The sequence below is a fragment of the Mobula hypostoma genome, chromosome 11, assembly GCF_963921235.1.
Source record: "Mobula hypostoma chromosome 11, sMobHyp1.1, whole genome shotgun sequence".
NCBI classification, from domain to species: Eukaryota; Metazoa; Chordata; class Chondrichthyes; order Myliobatiformes; family Myliobatidae; genus Mobula; species Mobula hypostoma.
The window spans coordinates 69,136,016-69,150,207 of record NC_086107.1 but is presented as its reverse complement, the minus strand read 5'-3'; the positions used below and the strand labels follow the sequence as shown (position 1 = coordinate 69,150,207).

Here is a 14,192-nt window from a genome sequence, read left to right as displayed (position 1 = left end):
GAAACCGACATTCTCTCCCTGTCCCCCAGTGACACCGACATCCTCTCCCCGACACCCAGTAACAACGACAGTCCTTCCCTGTCCCCCAGTGACACCGACACTCTCTCCCCGTCCTCAGTGACACCGACACTCACTCCCCGTCCCCCAGTGATACCGACACTCTATCCCCATCCCCCAGTGACACCGACACTCGCTCCTCATCACCCAGTGACACCGATACCCTCTCCGCGTCCCCAGTGACACAGACACTCACTCCCCGTCCCCCAGTGACACTGACACTCTCTCCCCATCCCCCAGTGACACCGACACTCGCTCCTCATCACCCAGTGACACCGATACCCTCTCCGCGTCCCCAGTGACACAGACACTCACTCCCCGTCCCCCAGTGACACTGACACTCTCTCCCCATCCCCCAGTGACACCGACACTCGCTCCTCATCACCCAGTGACACCGATACCCTCTCCGCGTCCCCAGTGACACAGACACTCACTCCCCGTCCCCCAGTAACATCGACACTCACTACCCGTCCCCCAGTAACACTTATACTCACTCCACATCACCCAGGGACACCGACACTAACTCCCCATCCCCCAGTGACACCCACACTGACTCCCCATCCCCCAGTGACACCGACACTCGCTCCCCGTCACCCAGTAACACCGACACTCACTCCACATCCCCCAGTGACACTGACACTCACTTCCTGTCCCCCAGAAACACTGACACTCTCTCCCCGTCCCCCACTGACACTGACACTCACTCCCTGTCCCCAGTGACACCAACATTCTCTCCCTGTCCCCCAGTGACACCGACATCCTCTCCCCGACACCCAGTGACAACGACACTCACTCCCCGTCCCCCAGTGACACCGACACTCACTCCCCGTCCCCCAGTAACACCGACACTCACTCCCCAACACCAGTAACACAGACACTCACTCCCCATCCCCCAGTGACACTGACACTCACTCCACATCCCCTAGTGACACCAACACTCACTCCTCATCACCCAGTGACACCAATACCCTCTCCCCATCCCCAGTGACACCGACACTCCCTCCCCATCCCCCAGTAACACCGACACTCACTCCCTGTCCCCCAGTAACACCGACACTCACTCCCCATCTCCAGTGACACTGACACTCTCTTACCGTCCGCCAGTGACACCAACATTCACTCACTGTCCCTAGTGACAATAACACTCTCTCCCCGTCCCCCAGTAACACCGACACTCACTCCCTGTCCCCCAGTGACACCGACATTCACTCACTGTCCCTAGTGACAATAACACTCTCTCCCCGTCCCCCAGTGACACCGACACTCACTCCCCGTCCCCCAGTGACACCGACATTCTCTCCCTGGCCCCCAGTGACACTGACATCCTCTCCCCAACACCCAGTGACAACGACACTCACTCCTCATCACCCAGTGACACCGATACCCTCTCCCCGTCCCCAGTGACACCGACACTCACCCCCCGTCACCCAGTGACACCGACACTCACCCCCCGTCACCCAGTGACACCGACACTCACTCCCCATCCCCCAGTAACACCGACACTCACTACCCGTCCCCCAGTAACAGCGATACTCACTCCACATCACCCAGGGACACCGACACTAACTCCCCATCCTCCAGTGACACCCACACTGATTCCCCGTCCCCCAGTGACACCGACACTCGCTCCCCGTCACCCAGTGACACCGACACTCGCTCCCCGTCCCCCAGTGACACCGACACTCGCTCCCCGTCACCCAGGGACACAGACACTCATGCCCCGTCCCCCAGTGACACCGACACTCACACCCTGTCCCCAGTGACACTGACACTCTCTCACCGTCCACCAGTGACACGGACACACAGTCCCCGATACCCAGTAACACCGACACTCTCTCCCTAACCCCTAGTGAAACCGACATTCTCTCCCTGTCCCCCAGTGACACCGACAGTCACTTCCCATCCCCCAGTGACACAGACACTCTCACCCTGTCCCCCAGTGACACCAACACTCAGTCCCCGTCCTCCAGTGACACAGACACTCACTCTCCATTCTCAGTGACACAGACACTCACTCCCCATCTCCAGTGACACCGACACTCACTCCACATCCACCAGTGACACCAACTCTCACTCCCCGTCCCCCAGTGACACCAACACTCACTCCACATCTCCAGTGACACCAACTCTCACTCCCCGTCCCCCAGTGACACCAACACTCACTCCACATCTTCAGTGACACCGACACACTCTTCCCGACCCAGTGACATCAATGCTCACTCCCCGTCCCTAGTGACACTGACACCTTCTCCGTGTCCCCCAGTGACACGAACACTCACTTCCCATCCCCAGTGACAATGACACTCTGTCCCCGTCCCCCAGTGACAGTGAGACTCACTCCCCATCGTCAGTGACACCGACACTCACTCCCCATCCCCCAGTGACACCAACACTCTCTTCCCGACCCAGTGACATCAACGCTCACTCCCCGTCCCTAGTGACACTGACACCTTCTCCGTGTCCCCCAGTGACACGAACACTCACTTCCCATCCCCAGTGACAATGACACTCTGTCCCCGTCCCTCAGTGACACCGACACTCACTCCCCATCCCCCAGTGACACCAACACTCTCTTCCCGACCCAGTGACATCAACGCTCACTCCCTGTCCCTAGTGACACTGACACCTTCTCCGTGTCCCCCAGTGACACGAACACTCACTTCCCATCCCCAGTGACAATGACACTCTGTCCCCGTCCCCCAGTGACAGTGAGACTCACTCCCCATCGTCACTGACACCGACACTCACTCCCCATCCCCCAGTGACACCAACACTCTCTTCCCGACCCAGTGACATCAACGCTCACTCCCTGTCCCTAGTGACACTGACACCTTCTCCGTGTAGCCCAGTGACACAAACATTCACTCCCCATCTCCAGTGACACCTACACTCACTCCCCATCACCAGTGACACCGACACTCTCTTCCCGACCCAGTGACACCAACTCTCACTCCCCGTCCCCCAGTGACACCAACACTCACTCCACATCTCCAGTGACACCAACATCCTCTCCCCGACACCCAGTGACAATGACACTCACTCCCTGTCCCACAGTGACACCGACACACTCTCGCCGTCCCCCACTGACACCGACACTCACTCCCCATCCCTAGTGACACTGACTATCTCTCCCTGTCCCTCGTGACACCAACACTCTATCCCCGTCCCTAGTGACACTGACACCCTCTTTTCGTCCCGCAGCTACACCAACACTCACTCACCGTCCCCCAGTGACACCGACACTCTATCCCCGTCCCCCAGTGACAGAGACAACCGCACCCCGTCCCCTAGTGACACCGACACTCACTCCCCGTCCCCCAGTTGTGCCGACACTCACTCCCCATCCCCCAGTGACACCGACACTAACTCCCCGTTTCTCAGTAACACTATCACTCATTCCCTGGCCCCCAGTGACACCAACCCTCTCTCCCCATCCCCCAGTGACACCGACACTCACAACCCGTCACCCAGTGACACCGACACTCACTTCCCAGTCCTCAGTGACACCGACACTCACTGCCCTTCACCCAGTGACACCGACTCTCACAACCCGTCACCCAGTGACACCGACACTCACTTCCCAGTCCTCAGTGACACAGACAGTCACTCCCCGTCACCCAGTGACACCGATACTCACTCCCCATCCCCCGGAGACACCGACACACACTCCCCGTCCCCCAGTGACAGTGACACTCACTCCCTGTCCCCAGTGACACTGACACTCACTCCCCATCCCCCAGTTGTACCGACACTCACACTCCGTTCCCCCAGTGGTACCAACACTCACTCTCCGACACCCAATGACACTGACACTCACACCCCATCCCCCAGTGACACTGACACTCACTCCCCATCCCTCAGTGACACCGACACTCACTCCCCATCCCCCAGTGACACTGACACTCACTCCCCGTCCCTCAGTGACACCGACACTCACTCCCCATCCCCCAGTGACACCGACACTCACACCCCATCCCCCAGTGACACTGACACTCACTCCCCGTCCCTCAGTGACACCGACACTCACTCCCCATCCCCCAGTGACACCGACACTCTATCCCCATCCCTAGTGACACTGACACTCACTCCCCATCCCCCAGTGACACCGACACTCACTCCCCATCATCCAGTGACACTGACACTCACACCCCATCCCCCAGTGACACTGACACTCACTCCCCGTCCCCCAGTGACACTGACACTCATTCCCCATCCCCCATTGACACCAACACTCTCTCCCCATCCCCCAGTGCCATCGACACTCTCTCCCCGTCCCCAGTGACACCGACACTCTATCCCCATCCCCCATTGACACCGACACTCTCTCCCCATCCCCCAGTGCCATCGACACTCTCTCCCCGTCCCCAGTGACACCGACACTCTATCCCCATCCCCCATTGACACCGACACTCTCTCCCCGTCCCCAGTGACACCGACACTCATTCCCCGTCCCCATTGACACCGACACTCTCTCCCCGTCCCCCAGTAACACCGACACTCACCCCCCGTCCCCCAGTGACACTGAGCTCTTTGCCCCAATGACTGTCACCCATTTCCTACTGTGGTCTCTGTCAGCGTGCTTCCTGACTGCATTCAGCTGTGTCCTGTCACTACTATGGGGCTAAGTTTACACTCTCGCTGGCCTGTGCCTTACCTTTGGGCAGCGTGCATGCCCCTGGTATCTGGGAGAGGGTCAGGCTCAGTGCCACCCAGGCCAACATCGTGGTGCTGTTCTTGCCTCTTCTCCGCACCGGAGTCCGAGTCTGCCTTTCACCTGGCTGCCCTGGAACCACTGCTTGTGAGCTGCCGAACCTCGGATAATCTCCTACCACTGCACGTACGAAGAAAGTCCCATCCAAGAAAAGCAGTCAGCTCTCCTACGAGAAATGTATGACATCACCCCCTGTAAGGGCTCCAGCCTTTCCATTAAAGCCGCCTGGTGTCTGGCGAGCACACTGAGAGCAGGCAGTGTGTTGCTCAGTGCTTATGTGCCTTTAACAGGCTCACTGACCCCCCGCTTCAACCTTACCCTTCACACTCGTGAATACCACACCCCCACCCACATGAACACCCGCAGATATTATGGTCAGACAACTGTGATACACTGTTGTGTTGTGTCTAATCTGGTTTAGCCCTGCACGCTGTGCCTCGTTATAATAATCTGTTCAAAATCTGGAGCAGAAACAGAAGGATTTGTTCACTGCCAACTCTCTCAGCACCTTACAGTTTACTATGATTTGATCTCGTTGCTCCCCACAATTGCACTCAGTGGAATTTTACTCTCACAGAACGAATCGTTGGCCCAGCTCCAGGACAGACGGCAGTGCCTTGTCCATGGATCATCCAGATTTGCTGCAGTGTGGACTACACTTGGACTTGAGAATTACTGGCCTGTGGTGTCAGCTACTGACAGGCGTAGGCTTTGATCTTGCATACATCCTCTTCCTCACCGGGATCAAAAGTTGTGATCAAAGCCTTCCTGCGTTGTCATGCTAAGGGCGTCTTGTTCGATTGCCAGTGTACCTGCTGAGGGCAACAAACCCTCGGCTAGAGGAACTGGCAGGTCACACAGCCTCCAGTAGGGGAGAAAGCAATTGTCAACGGTTTGTGTCGGAAGGCTGTGTCAGGACTGAGCGCGGAGAGGCGAGGAGGAGAAATGAGACAGGAGACCTAGGTTTTTGATGGGTCAAGGAGAGGTGAAGGATGACGCAAAGATTGAGCCAGGTAGGGGAAGGGGAGCTGGGAGACAGACGAAGTGTGATAGATGAAGGCAGACAATCCGCAGGTGGAGTGAGCTAGGGAAGGGCAAAGGTGTAGACAGCTGCACGCAGGGTGGTAAGCAGTAACACAGAGGTTTCTGCTGAGATTTCAGAGTGCTGCCATACACACTGGACAGGATCTAGCTGGATTGCTGCTGCTTGTTCATACCACTGAGCTTTGTGATGCTTTGATGAAGTTGGGTCTGGCCACCTGGTGACAAGTTCACATTCATATCCAGGGGGTCGAGTTCTACAAGTAAGTGAAGCGGTCGCAGACTGATCAAGACTCAGTTATTTAGTGACATTAATCTGGTTACACTGTGAATGCATGGCTCCCTGTAGCTGTGTAGTAATTTCAGTAAAACTTTAAAGAAAACTTAAATTATCATGAAGCTGACAGAATAGAGTTAAAACCTGTCTGATTTATTAATGGGAAGGAAACCTATTTACCTGGTCTGGCCTGTATGAGCCCCTTAACAGCAGAACAAAATACTCCACTCCTAACTCCCTTCCCAAACCGGCAAACAAAAACCAAGCAGAAAGGCCAAATCTCCGGTTAACTTCAGCGAGGCAATGACGCTGTCTTTGGCAATCATTCCAACAACCCCGGAAGGAATAATAAATCATGTGCACATACTGCTGGATTCTTTTCATGCACTGGATTGTCTGGAGGCTACTACATAATGAAAGACTGTTGAATGGAAGTACAGCATCTTGGGGAAACTCGGCTGGACAGGAGCCAGAAAACAGAGAAATCACCCAAATGCACGGCAGGGAAATGGATCATCGCAACGGCATTACTAGAACATAGCAGACACTCTGTTTAACAGTGACCGTGCTATTACCACCTTGTGATGGAGCCCACTAGACTCCCTTCTCAGTGTAAAGACCCACAGCCTGGTACTTAGCCATCATTACCATTCCCCTCAAACTGCCGCTGTTCACCCACACGGACCCCAGACTCACTCAGACCACATCCCACCCCTGCTCTCTGACCGGTGCAAAGATTGTGCACTTACTGCTTAACATGGATAACGTTCAACAGGTCTGACAGCATCTGGGAGATGGAGTGCAGGGTTAACATTCTGGGCCATAACCTTTGATCAGAGCCATAAAATCGAAGTGATGAAAGACTTTTCGAGAAATGTAGAAGGAGAGAGAAAGGAAAGGGAGGGGCTGGAATCAGATCAGAAGCCAGAGAGATGTAAGGACAAAAGAAACGGTGCTGATGGAAGGATGAAGAAAGAGACGTAAATTTGAATCCCATCGCAATCACTAAATCATTTCTGTTCAAGTAAATGAACAGATTTTAAGTTTAAGAAATAATAGTAAGCTTTAAATTAACGGAATTGTTGTTAAAAAGAAACCGGTTCACTAATAACCTTCAGGGAAAGAAATCCTCCAGAATTGGTCCAGAATGACTCCAGGACCTTTAATGTGGTTATCTCTTAACCACCTCTTCATATTGGTGACGGACACTATCTGCTGGCATCAGTAGTGACGTCCTCATCCTATGATATCATCAAAAGGAGATGGCAATGGGGCCAGAACCTGAGGATGAGCAGTAATGAGTGCAGCAAAGTCTTTCTCCACTATAGGTCGAAGGGCTGATGTGACAATCAGCAAGTGACATGGTACTGCTCACCTGGCAGTGCAGGTAGATGAGGTCAGGAAGGTATGAATGGGATGGACAGACCCTTAACGTATTCATAATCAGTAATGGTTTACTATTGCCGCATGTACCAAGCTTTGCTTTGTATTCCATTCCATACATAAGTACACTGAGGTAGTTGTTGTTCCTTCTCGTGCCTCGTGGCATGTTGGGTGGCATTTTTTACTGTTTCCTTAATATTGGTCTGTTTTTTACGATTCCAAGTTGCTACCTCGATGCTCAACCCAGCATGGTTGGAAAGCCAGCAAGGGGCCAGCCGGATTCGAACCCATGACCATTCACCTCGAAGTCAGGTGCTGATGCCACTGCAGCACCAGCCGGCTACTGAGGTAGTACAAAAGGAAGGGAAGAACATTCAGAGTGCAGGAGATAATGCTACAGTTACAGAGAAGTGCAGTGAGCAGGCCGCTACTGTTTCCTCCTACATCCCAAAGACATGCAGATTGGTGGGTTAATGGGTCAGGGTAAACTGGCACTCATGTTTAGGTAAACAGCAGAATCTGGGGGAGTTGATAAAAATGTGGGGACAAATAAAGCACTCGGGCAAAGTACAAGAGCCATGACAAGTAGACTCAGATCGAGTTCATCTTTCGCATAAAAGAAGTCTGTTCAAGGGGACTTAGGTATACATTACCAGACATTCAGCCGACTGATCACCTAATCTGCATTTGATCTCTCTGTGACGAAGAGTAAAGTTCATGAAGAGCATTGGCATCCCTGGACAGTGCAAAGGGGACAATAGGTAGGCCATTTCATGGGGAGTTGCCTTCGTAAGGAAGGGGGTACTGGAGCAGCTGAGAGATGAGAACAGTGCAAAGACACAAGAGATTCTGCAGATACTGGAAATCTGGAGCAATACACACTAAATACTGGGGGAACTCATGGGTCAGGCAGCATCTGTGGAGGGAATGCACAGTTGTTGTTTCAGGCCAAGACTCTTCATCAGGAGGGATCAGTATCTTCCAATTAAGAAAAGCGGAGGAGATAAATGCTGGGTGTGTGCAAAAGTTGGAAGCTAGTGAGAAGCAAGATTGTCTCTTCACAAGCCCTTCCTTCTCCCCAGCTGCTTCTACCTCCTTTCTAAGATCCGCAGGCCAGGCTCTTCGGGGAGACTCATCACTTCAGCCTGTTCTTTCCCCCACAAAGCACTAATTCCATATGGACTAACTTTGCTTGCCAGTATCATCCAAGGCATTCCTGAGGCTATCTGCCAGTGTCACCTCTTCCAGGTGCCTGGCCCAGCCCTGACAGCGTCATTTTCGAAAAGCTTGCACTGTGGATCAGGGATCCAGCCAGACGTTTGGATTTGGCTCAGAGACAGGGTCATCCAGCCGACCCTCCTCAGCTATGAATTCACAAACACAGCCCAAAGAAGTTTCCAGCCCACCAACGGGGTAAAAGGAATGCTGTTGTTGCCGTGGAGACAGAGGAGACAAATACAGAGGGCAGCCGGCTGTTGGTGCAATGTAATTGTTGCCAGATTGTCTTTCAACTCCTCCCAAAGGACGTACGCCCTCCCCTTCATCTGCACCAGCTGACGCATTTGCTGAACTGACCTCCCAATGACACCCCATGGGACAGGACTGGGGCAGCCTTGGGGCACGTCTGTATCGTATTCATCAAAGGGCCAAGAGTACCATCCTTAAATCAACTCAACCAGCAACAGATGTGTTACCATTTTAAAATTCCAAACATTTCCCTCAGCTCTTCACTCTGTGCTCCAGAGAAACTCTCTCCAGGAGCAGAAGTGGTACTGCAGTAAAATTGACCGAGAGACATGGGTGGACCCCAGATGACAAAAGCTGGAAGAATAATATTTACAAATTACTTCCTTCTGTTGTCAGCTCGGCCTCTCTCTCTTCACCGACAGCCGCACACAGTAAATATATTATCGATACTGACTGTTGGCTCAACTGCAAACCCTCTAGTCTGTGAGTCACAACACTGCAGAGCCACAGTGAGTCCCAGCGCAGTGATGGGAGAGGGTGTGCAGGAGGCAAGTCATTCCAGGAGGATTCAGTCACACCAAACTGAGGCCCTATCTACCCACTCAGGGCCCAGGCGAGATCTCATAGCACTGCTCAAGGTGGGAAAGTTGCACCAGCCAATACACCCACCAGCCCTCAAGTTCCTGGTACGTGGGAGGAAACCAGAGCATTCAGAGGAAACCCACACAGTCACAGGGAGTACCACAGGTCTGGAACAAGCCTGGGTGTCTGGTGTACCTTAACAGGTCTTTGTTGCTTACAGTTAAACTTTTCAGCAACTAACCTTACAATGGCAACAAATGAAGACATTGATATCCATAAGACCAAGGAGCGGAATTAGGCCCTTGACCTATCGTCTGCTCCACTATTCCATCATGGCTGATCCATCAACCCTCTCAACCCCATTTTCCTGCCTTCTCCCCATAACCTTTGACACTCTTACTAATCAAGAACCTATCAACTTCCGCTTTAAATAAACCCAATGACTTGGCCTCCACAGCTGCCCGTGGCAATGAATTCCACAGATTCACCACCCTCTGGCAAGAAGAATGTTTCCTCATCTCTGTTCTCAATAGACATCCCTCAATTCTGAGGTTATGTCCTCTGGTCCTCCACTCCCCCACAACAGGAAACATTTTCTCCACATCCACTCTATCTAGACCTTAGAATATTCAATAGATTTCAATGAGATCCCGCTTCATTCTTCTAAATGTCAGCTGGTACAAGCCCAGAGCCATCAAACGCTGCTCATAAGTTAATCCTTTCATTCCTGGGATCACTCTCGTGAACCTCCTCTGGACTCTCCAATGCCAGCACATCACTTCTTAGATAAGGGGCCCAAAACTGCTCACAATACTCCAAGTGTGATCTGACCAATGCCTTATGAAGCCTCAGTATTACATCTTTGCTTCTGTATTCTAGTCCTCTCAAAATGAATTCTAACATTATATTTGTCTCGCTTATATTTACCACTGACTCAACCTGCAAGTTAACCTTTAGGGAATCCTGCATGAAGACTTCCAAGTCCCTCTGCACCTCTGATTTTTTTAATTTTCTCCTCATTTACTTTAGTCCTTCTGCCAAAATGCATGACCATGCACTTCACTACATTATATTCCATCTGCCACTTCTTTGCCAATTCCCCCAATCAGTTTAAGTCCTCCTGCAGAGACTCTGCTTCCTCAGACTACCTTCCCCTCTGCCTATCTTTGCATTGTCCACAAGCTTAGCCACTAAGCCATCAACTCCTTCATCCAAGTTACTGACTTACAACATGAAAAGAAGTGGTCCCAGCACCACTAGTAGTCAGAAAAGGCCCCTTTATTCACACTCTTTGCCCCCTGCCAGTCAGCCAATCTCCTATCCATTCTAGTACCTTTCTCATAATACCATGGGTTCTTATCTTGCTAAGCAGCCTCATGTGCAGCACCTTGCCAAAAACCTTCTGAAAATCCAAATAAACAATATCCACAGATCTCCTGCCTGTTATTTCCTTAAAGAATTCCAACAGATTTGTCAGACAAGATTTCCCCTTAAGGTAACCATGTGGACATGGGTCTAATTGATCACCTGCCTCCAAGTTCCCCAAAACCTCATCCTTGATAATAGAATCCAACGTCTTCCCAACCACTGAAGTCAGCTTTTCTTCTGCCTCCCTCCCTTCTTCAAAAAGTGAAGTGGTATTTGCAATCTTTCAGTTCTCAGGAGCTGTTCCAGAAGCTAGTGATTCTTGGAAGATCATTATTAATACCTCCACAATCTCTTCAGCTACCTCCTTCAGGACTTTGGGGTGTAGTCCACCTGGTCCAGGTGATTTTTTTTCCTTCAGACTTATCAGCTTTCCAAGCACCTTCTCCTCAGTAATAGGAACTATACTCACTTCTGCCCCTAACACGCTCACATTTCTGGCATTCCACTAGTGCCTTCCACAGTGAAATCTTACACCAAATACTTATTAAGTTACTCCACCATTTCTTTGCCCCCATTACATACAGTAGTCTGCAAAAGTCTCAAGGCACACATATGTATGTGTATATATAGCTAACGTGCCTGTCTTTTGCAGAGTGCTGTAGTAATTTTATGTATTGCACTGTACTGCTGCTGAGAAAAAAAACAAATTTCATGTCATGTGAGTGATAATAAACCTAATTCTGATATGGGTCTCTATTGTGGACTGAGAGTGGAAAGGGGGCAAGAAGAGGGAAATTATGGTTATGAAAAGGGGAAGGGAAAGAGGAGGGAGCAGGAAGCACCAGACAGACATTCTGTAATGATCAATAAACCAATTGTTTGGAATCAAATGACCTTGCCTGGTATCTCAGTGATGGTTGTATCTGCACCCATGCCATTGCCCAACCCTGGCACTCCTTTGCCACCTGTCTTGGGGCACTTCACCCTCACCATTCCCACCATCTTTTGCACATTAGCAAATTCAGCACTGTGCAAAAGTCTTAGATACCCCAGCTATATGTTTGTGCCTGAGATGTTTGCACAGTACTGTACCTTTTCAGCGTCATTTTTGTATCCTCTTTTATATTATTGGCTAGCTTCCCTTCATATTTCATCTTTTCTCTCTTTATGGTTTTTTTAGTTGCCTTCCATTAATGTTTAAAAGTGTTCCATCCCTTTACCTTCCCACTAATGATTGCTCTATTATATGCCCTCTCTTTTGCTTTTATGTTGTCTTGGACTTCCCTTGTCAGCCACGGTTACTTCCTCCTCTCTTAAGAATACTTCTGCATTTTGGGATGTATCTATTCTGCACCTTTCGAATTGCTCCCAGGTGGTGTTGTGTGAATGAAGTCACCGGAGAAAAGTACTGGTAGATACAAAGCAGCCTCTTTATTCAACAAAACCAGATACAGCAGGCATCATATTGAGACACTTTCATTGGAAAGGTCTGGCTAGCTCAACACTAGCCAACATTTTATGTGATAAACATCAAAGGATCGTTCCATATGTGCAACACATCCACAAAGCTTTCTTTAAAACTATACACAAACTTCACACCTCCCAATCCACACCCACACCACAGACATCCAAACTAATTTTGATCAGCATTGTCTGATCTGTGATTCAAGGCTTTTAGAAACCTATTTTTCAGAGCAGCATCTTAAATTTAATCTATAATCTATATCCAGATTTGAAGTTATTTGCTATCTGTGCTAAACCCTAAAATTGCTCCAGGAACTGTGTCGTCATCCCTGCTAGTGTCCCCTTCCTATCAACTTTAGCCAGCTCCTCTCACAAGCCTCTGTAATTCCCTTTACTCTGCTATAATACCAAAACATCTGATTTTAGCTTCTCTGTCTCAAACCGCAGTATGAATTCTATCTTATTATTAACACTGCCTCCAAGGGGTTCCTTTACTTTAAGCTTCCTCATGAAGCCTTGGTCATTACATAACACACGATCTAGAATTGCCATTCCCCTAGTGGGCTCAACTACAAGCATTCAAATATAGCACTTTCAGTCCTTATTCATCACGCTTTTTTAATTTTGCCTCCATGTTACACTAACACATCCCACTGACTGCAATTTTGCTCTGTCATCTGCCTGTCCTTCCTCACAGTCTCACTACACACTGCATCTACTTGTATATCAACTGCCCCATCCTCAGCATTATCCCTCCACCTCCCAGACTCCTGCCAACCTAATTTAAACTCTCCCTAACACCTCTAGCAAACCTGCGTGCAAGGATATTGCTCCCTCCCCAGGTTCAGGCGTGAGCCATCCTTTTTGCGCAGGCCATACCGTCCCCAGCAGCTTCAGCTGCTGGGATTGAAATCGCCTTTAATTGGTGTAGTCAGAGCTTGCTTGTTCAAGGCACTGATACTGCAGAGTCTCTGGCCCCAACTAATGAGTTCAAAAATGTCCCTATATCCTAACCTGTCTCCCTCGAGTAGGGCATAGACTGTGGGAATGGCATCAGATATCATCAAACTGCTTCCGGCCGTGTTACTCCCTCAAAACCTATGGCAATTAAAGGTGATAAGGATACCCTATAAAAGATAAATAAAAACCTGCCATGTTTTGTCACACACCAAGTACTAAGTATAGACAAAACACAAACTAAACTCTGGCTTCATTGCACTTGAGAACACAATTGTCATGAAAGATGTGCTAGAGTACTCTAAATGTCACCTTTAGTTTACATCCACTACACTAATACTGTTAGTCTGGTGCACACAGGACATAGCTACTCTGAAGTGTCAGGTGCTCTGGACAATCAGTACTCTGACAGATTTTCAATTCACTTTTCTTTTAAGATGCTACACAGTGCGATAAGTTTTCCAGTGGACCCTGTAAGTTTCAAGGGAGTGCAGGAACACAGGCCTCAGTGAGTAAGAAAGTGGGGAAGGAAGCAGGGAACAATACTTTAGAAAGGAGCACAGGAATTGGGGCCTCATTGTGTTAGAGGGAGCATGGAAATCTATACCTTCTGAGCTGGATATCAACATATCCAGACTATTGAACAATCAAATAGTGTTTCATCCGAGTTTTATTACAGTTCCAATTCTGTAAACTCACTGTACCAAGCTAAATCCAACTGTACTCACTCCCACTGTCACAATGCATTCTACCTTATACTCTCCCCACTGCAACACACCCCTTACATTGTAGACACTCCCAATGTAACAGGCTTTCCTCATTACAAGTCCATAAGACAAAGGAGCAGAATAAGGCCATTTGGCCCATCGAGTCTCCATCACTATT

At 50.1% G+C, this 14,192-nt stretch overlaps 1 protein-coding gene across 3 annotated transcripts in view; it reads right to left on the bottom strand.

The window, feature by feature from the left end:
- LOC134353816 (inactive serine protease PAMR1-like) overlaps positions 1 to 5,037 on the bottom strand; it is a 147,947-nt gene extending 142,910 nt beyond the window's left edge. For all 3 annotated transcript variants that reach the window (XM_063062241.1, XM_063062243.1, XM_063062244.1), the window contains exon 1: positions 4,712 to 5,037. In XM_063062241.1, coding sequence (XP_062918311.1) covers positions 4,712 to 4,778 — 67 coding nt within the window. In that variant the 5' untranslated portion in view covers positions 4,779 to 5,037. The remainder of the gene's footprint in view (positions 1 to 4,711) is intronic.
- Between the last annotated feature and the right edge of the window lie 9,155 nt (positions 5,038 to 14,192).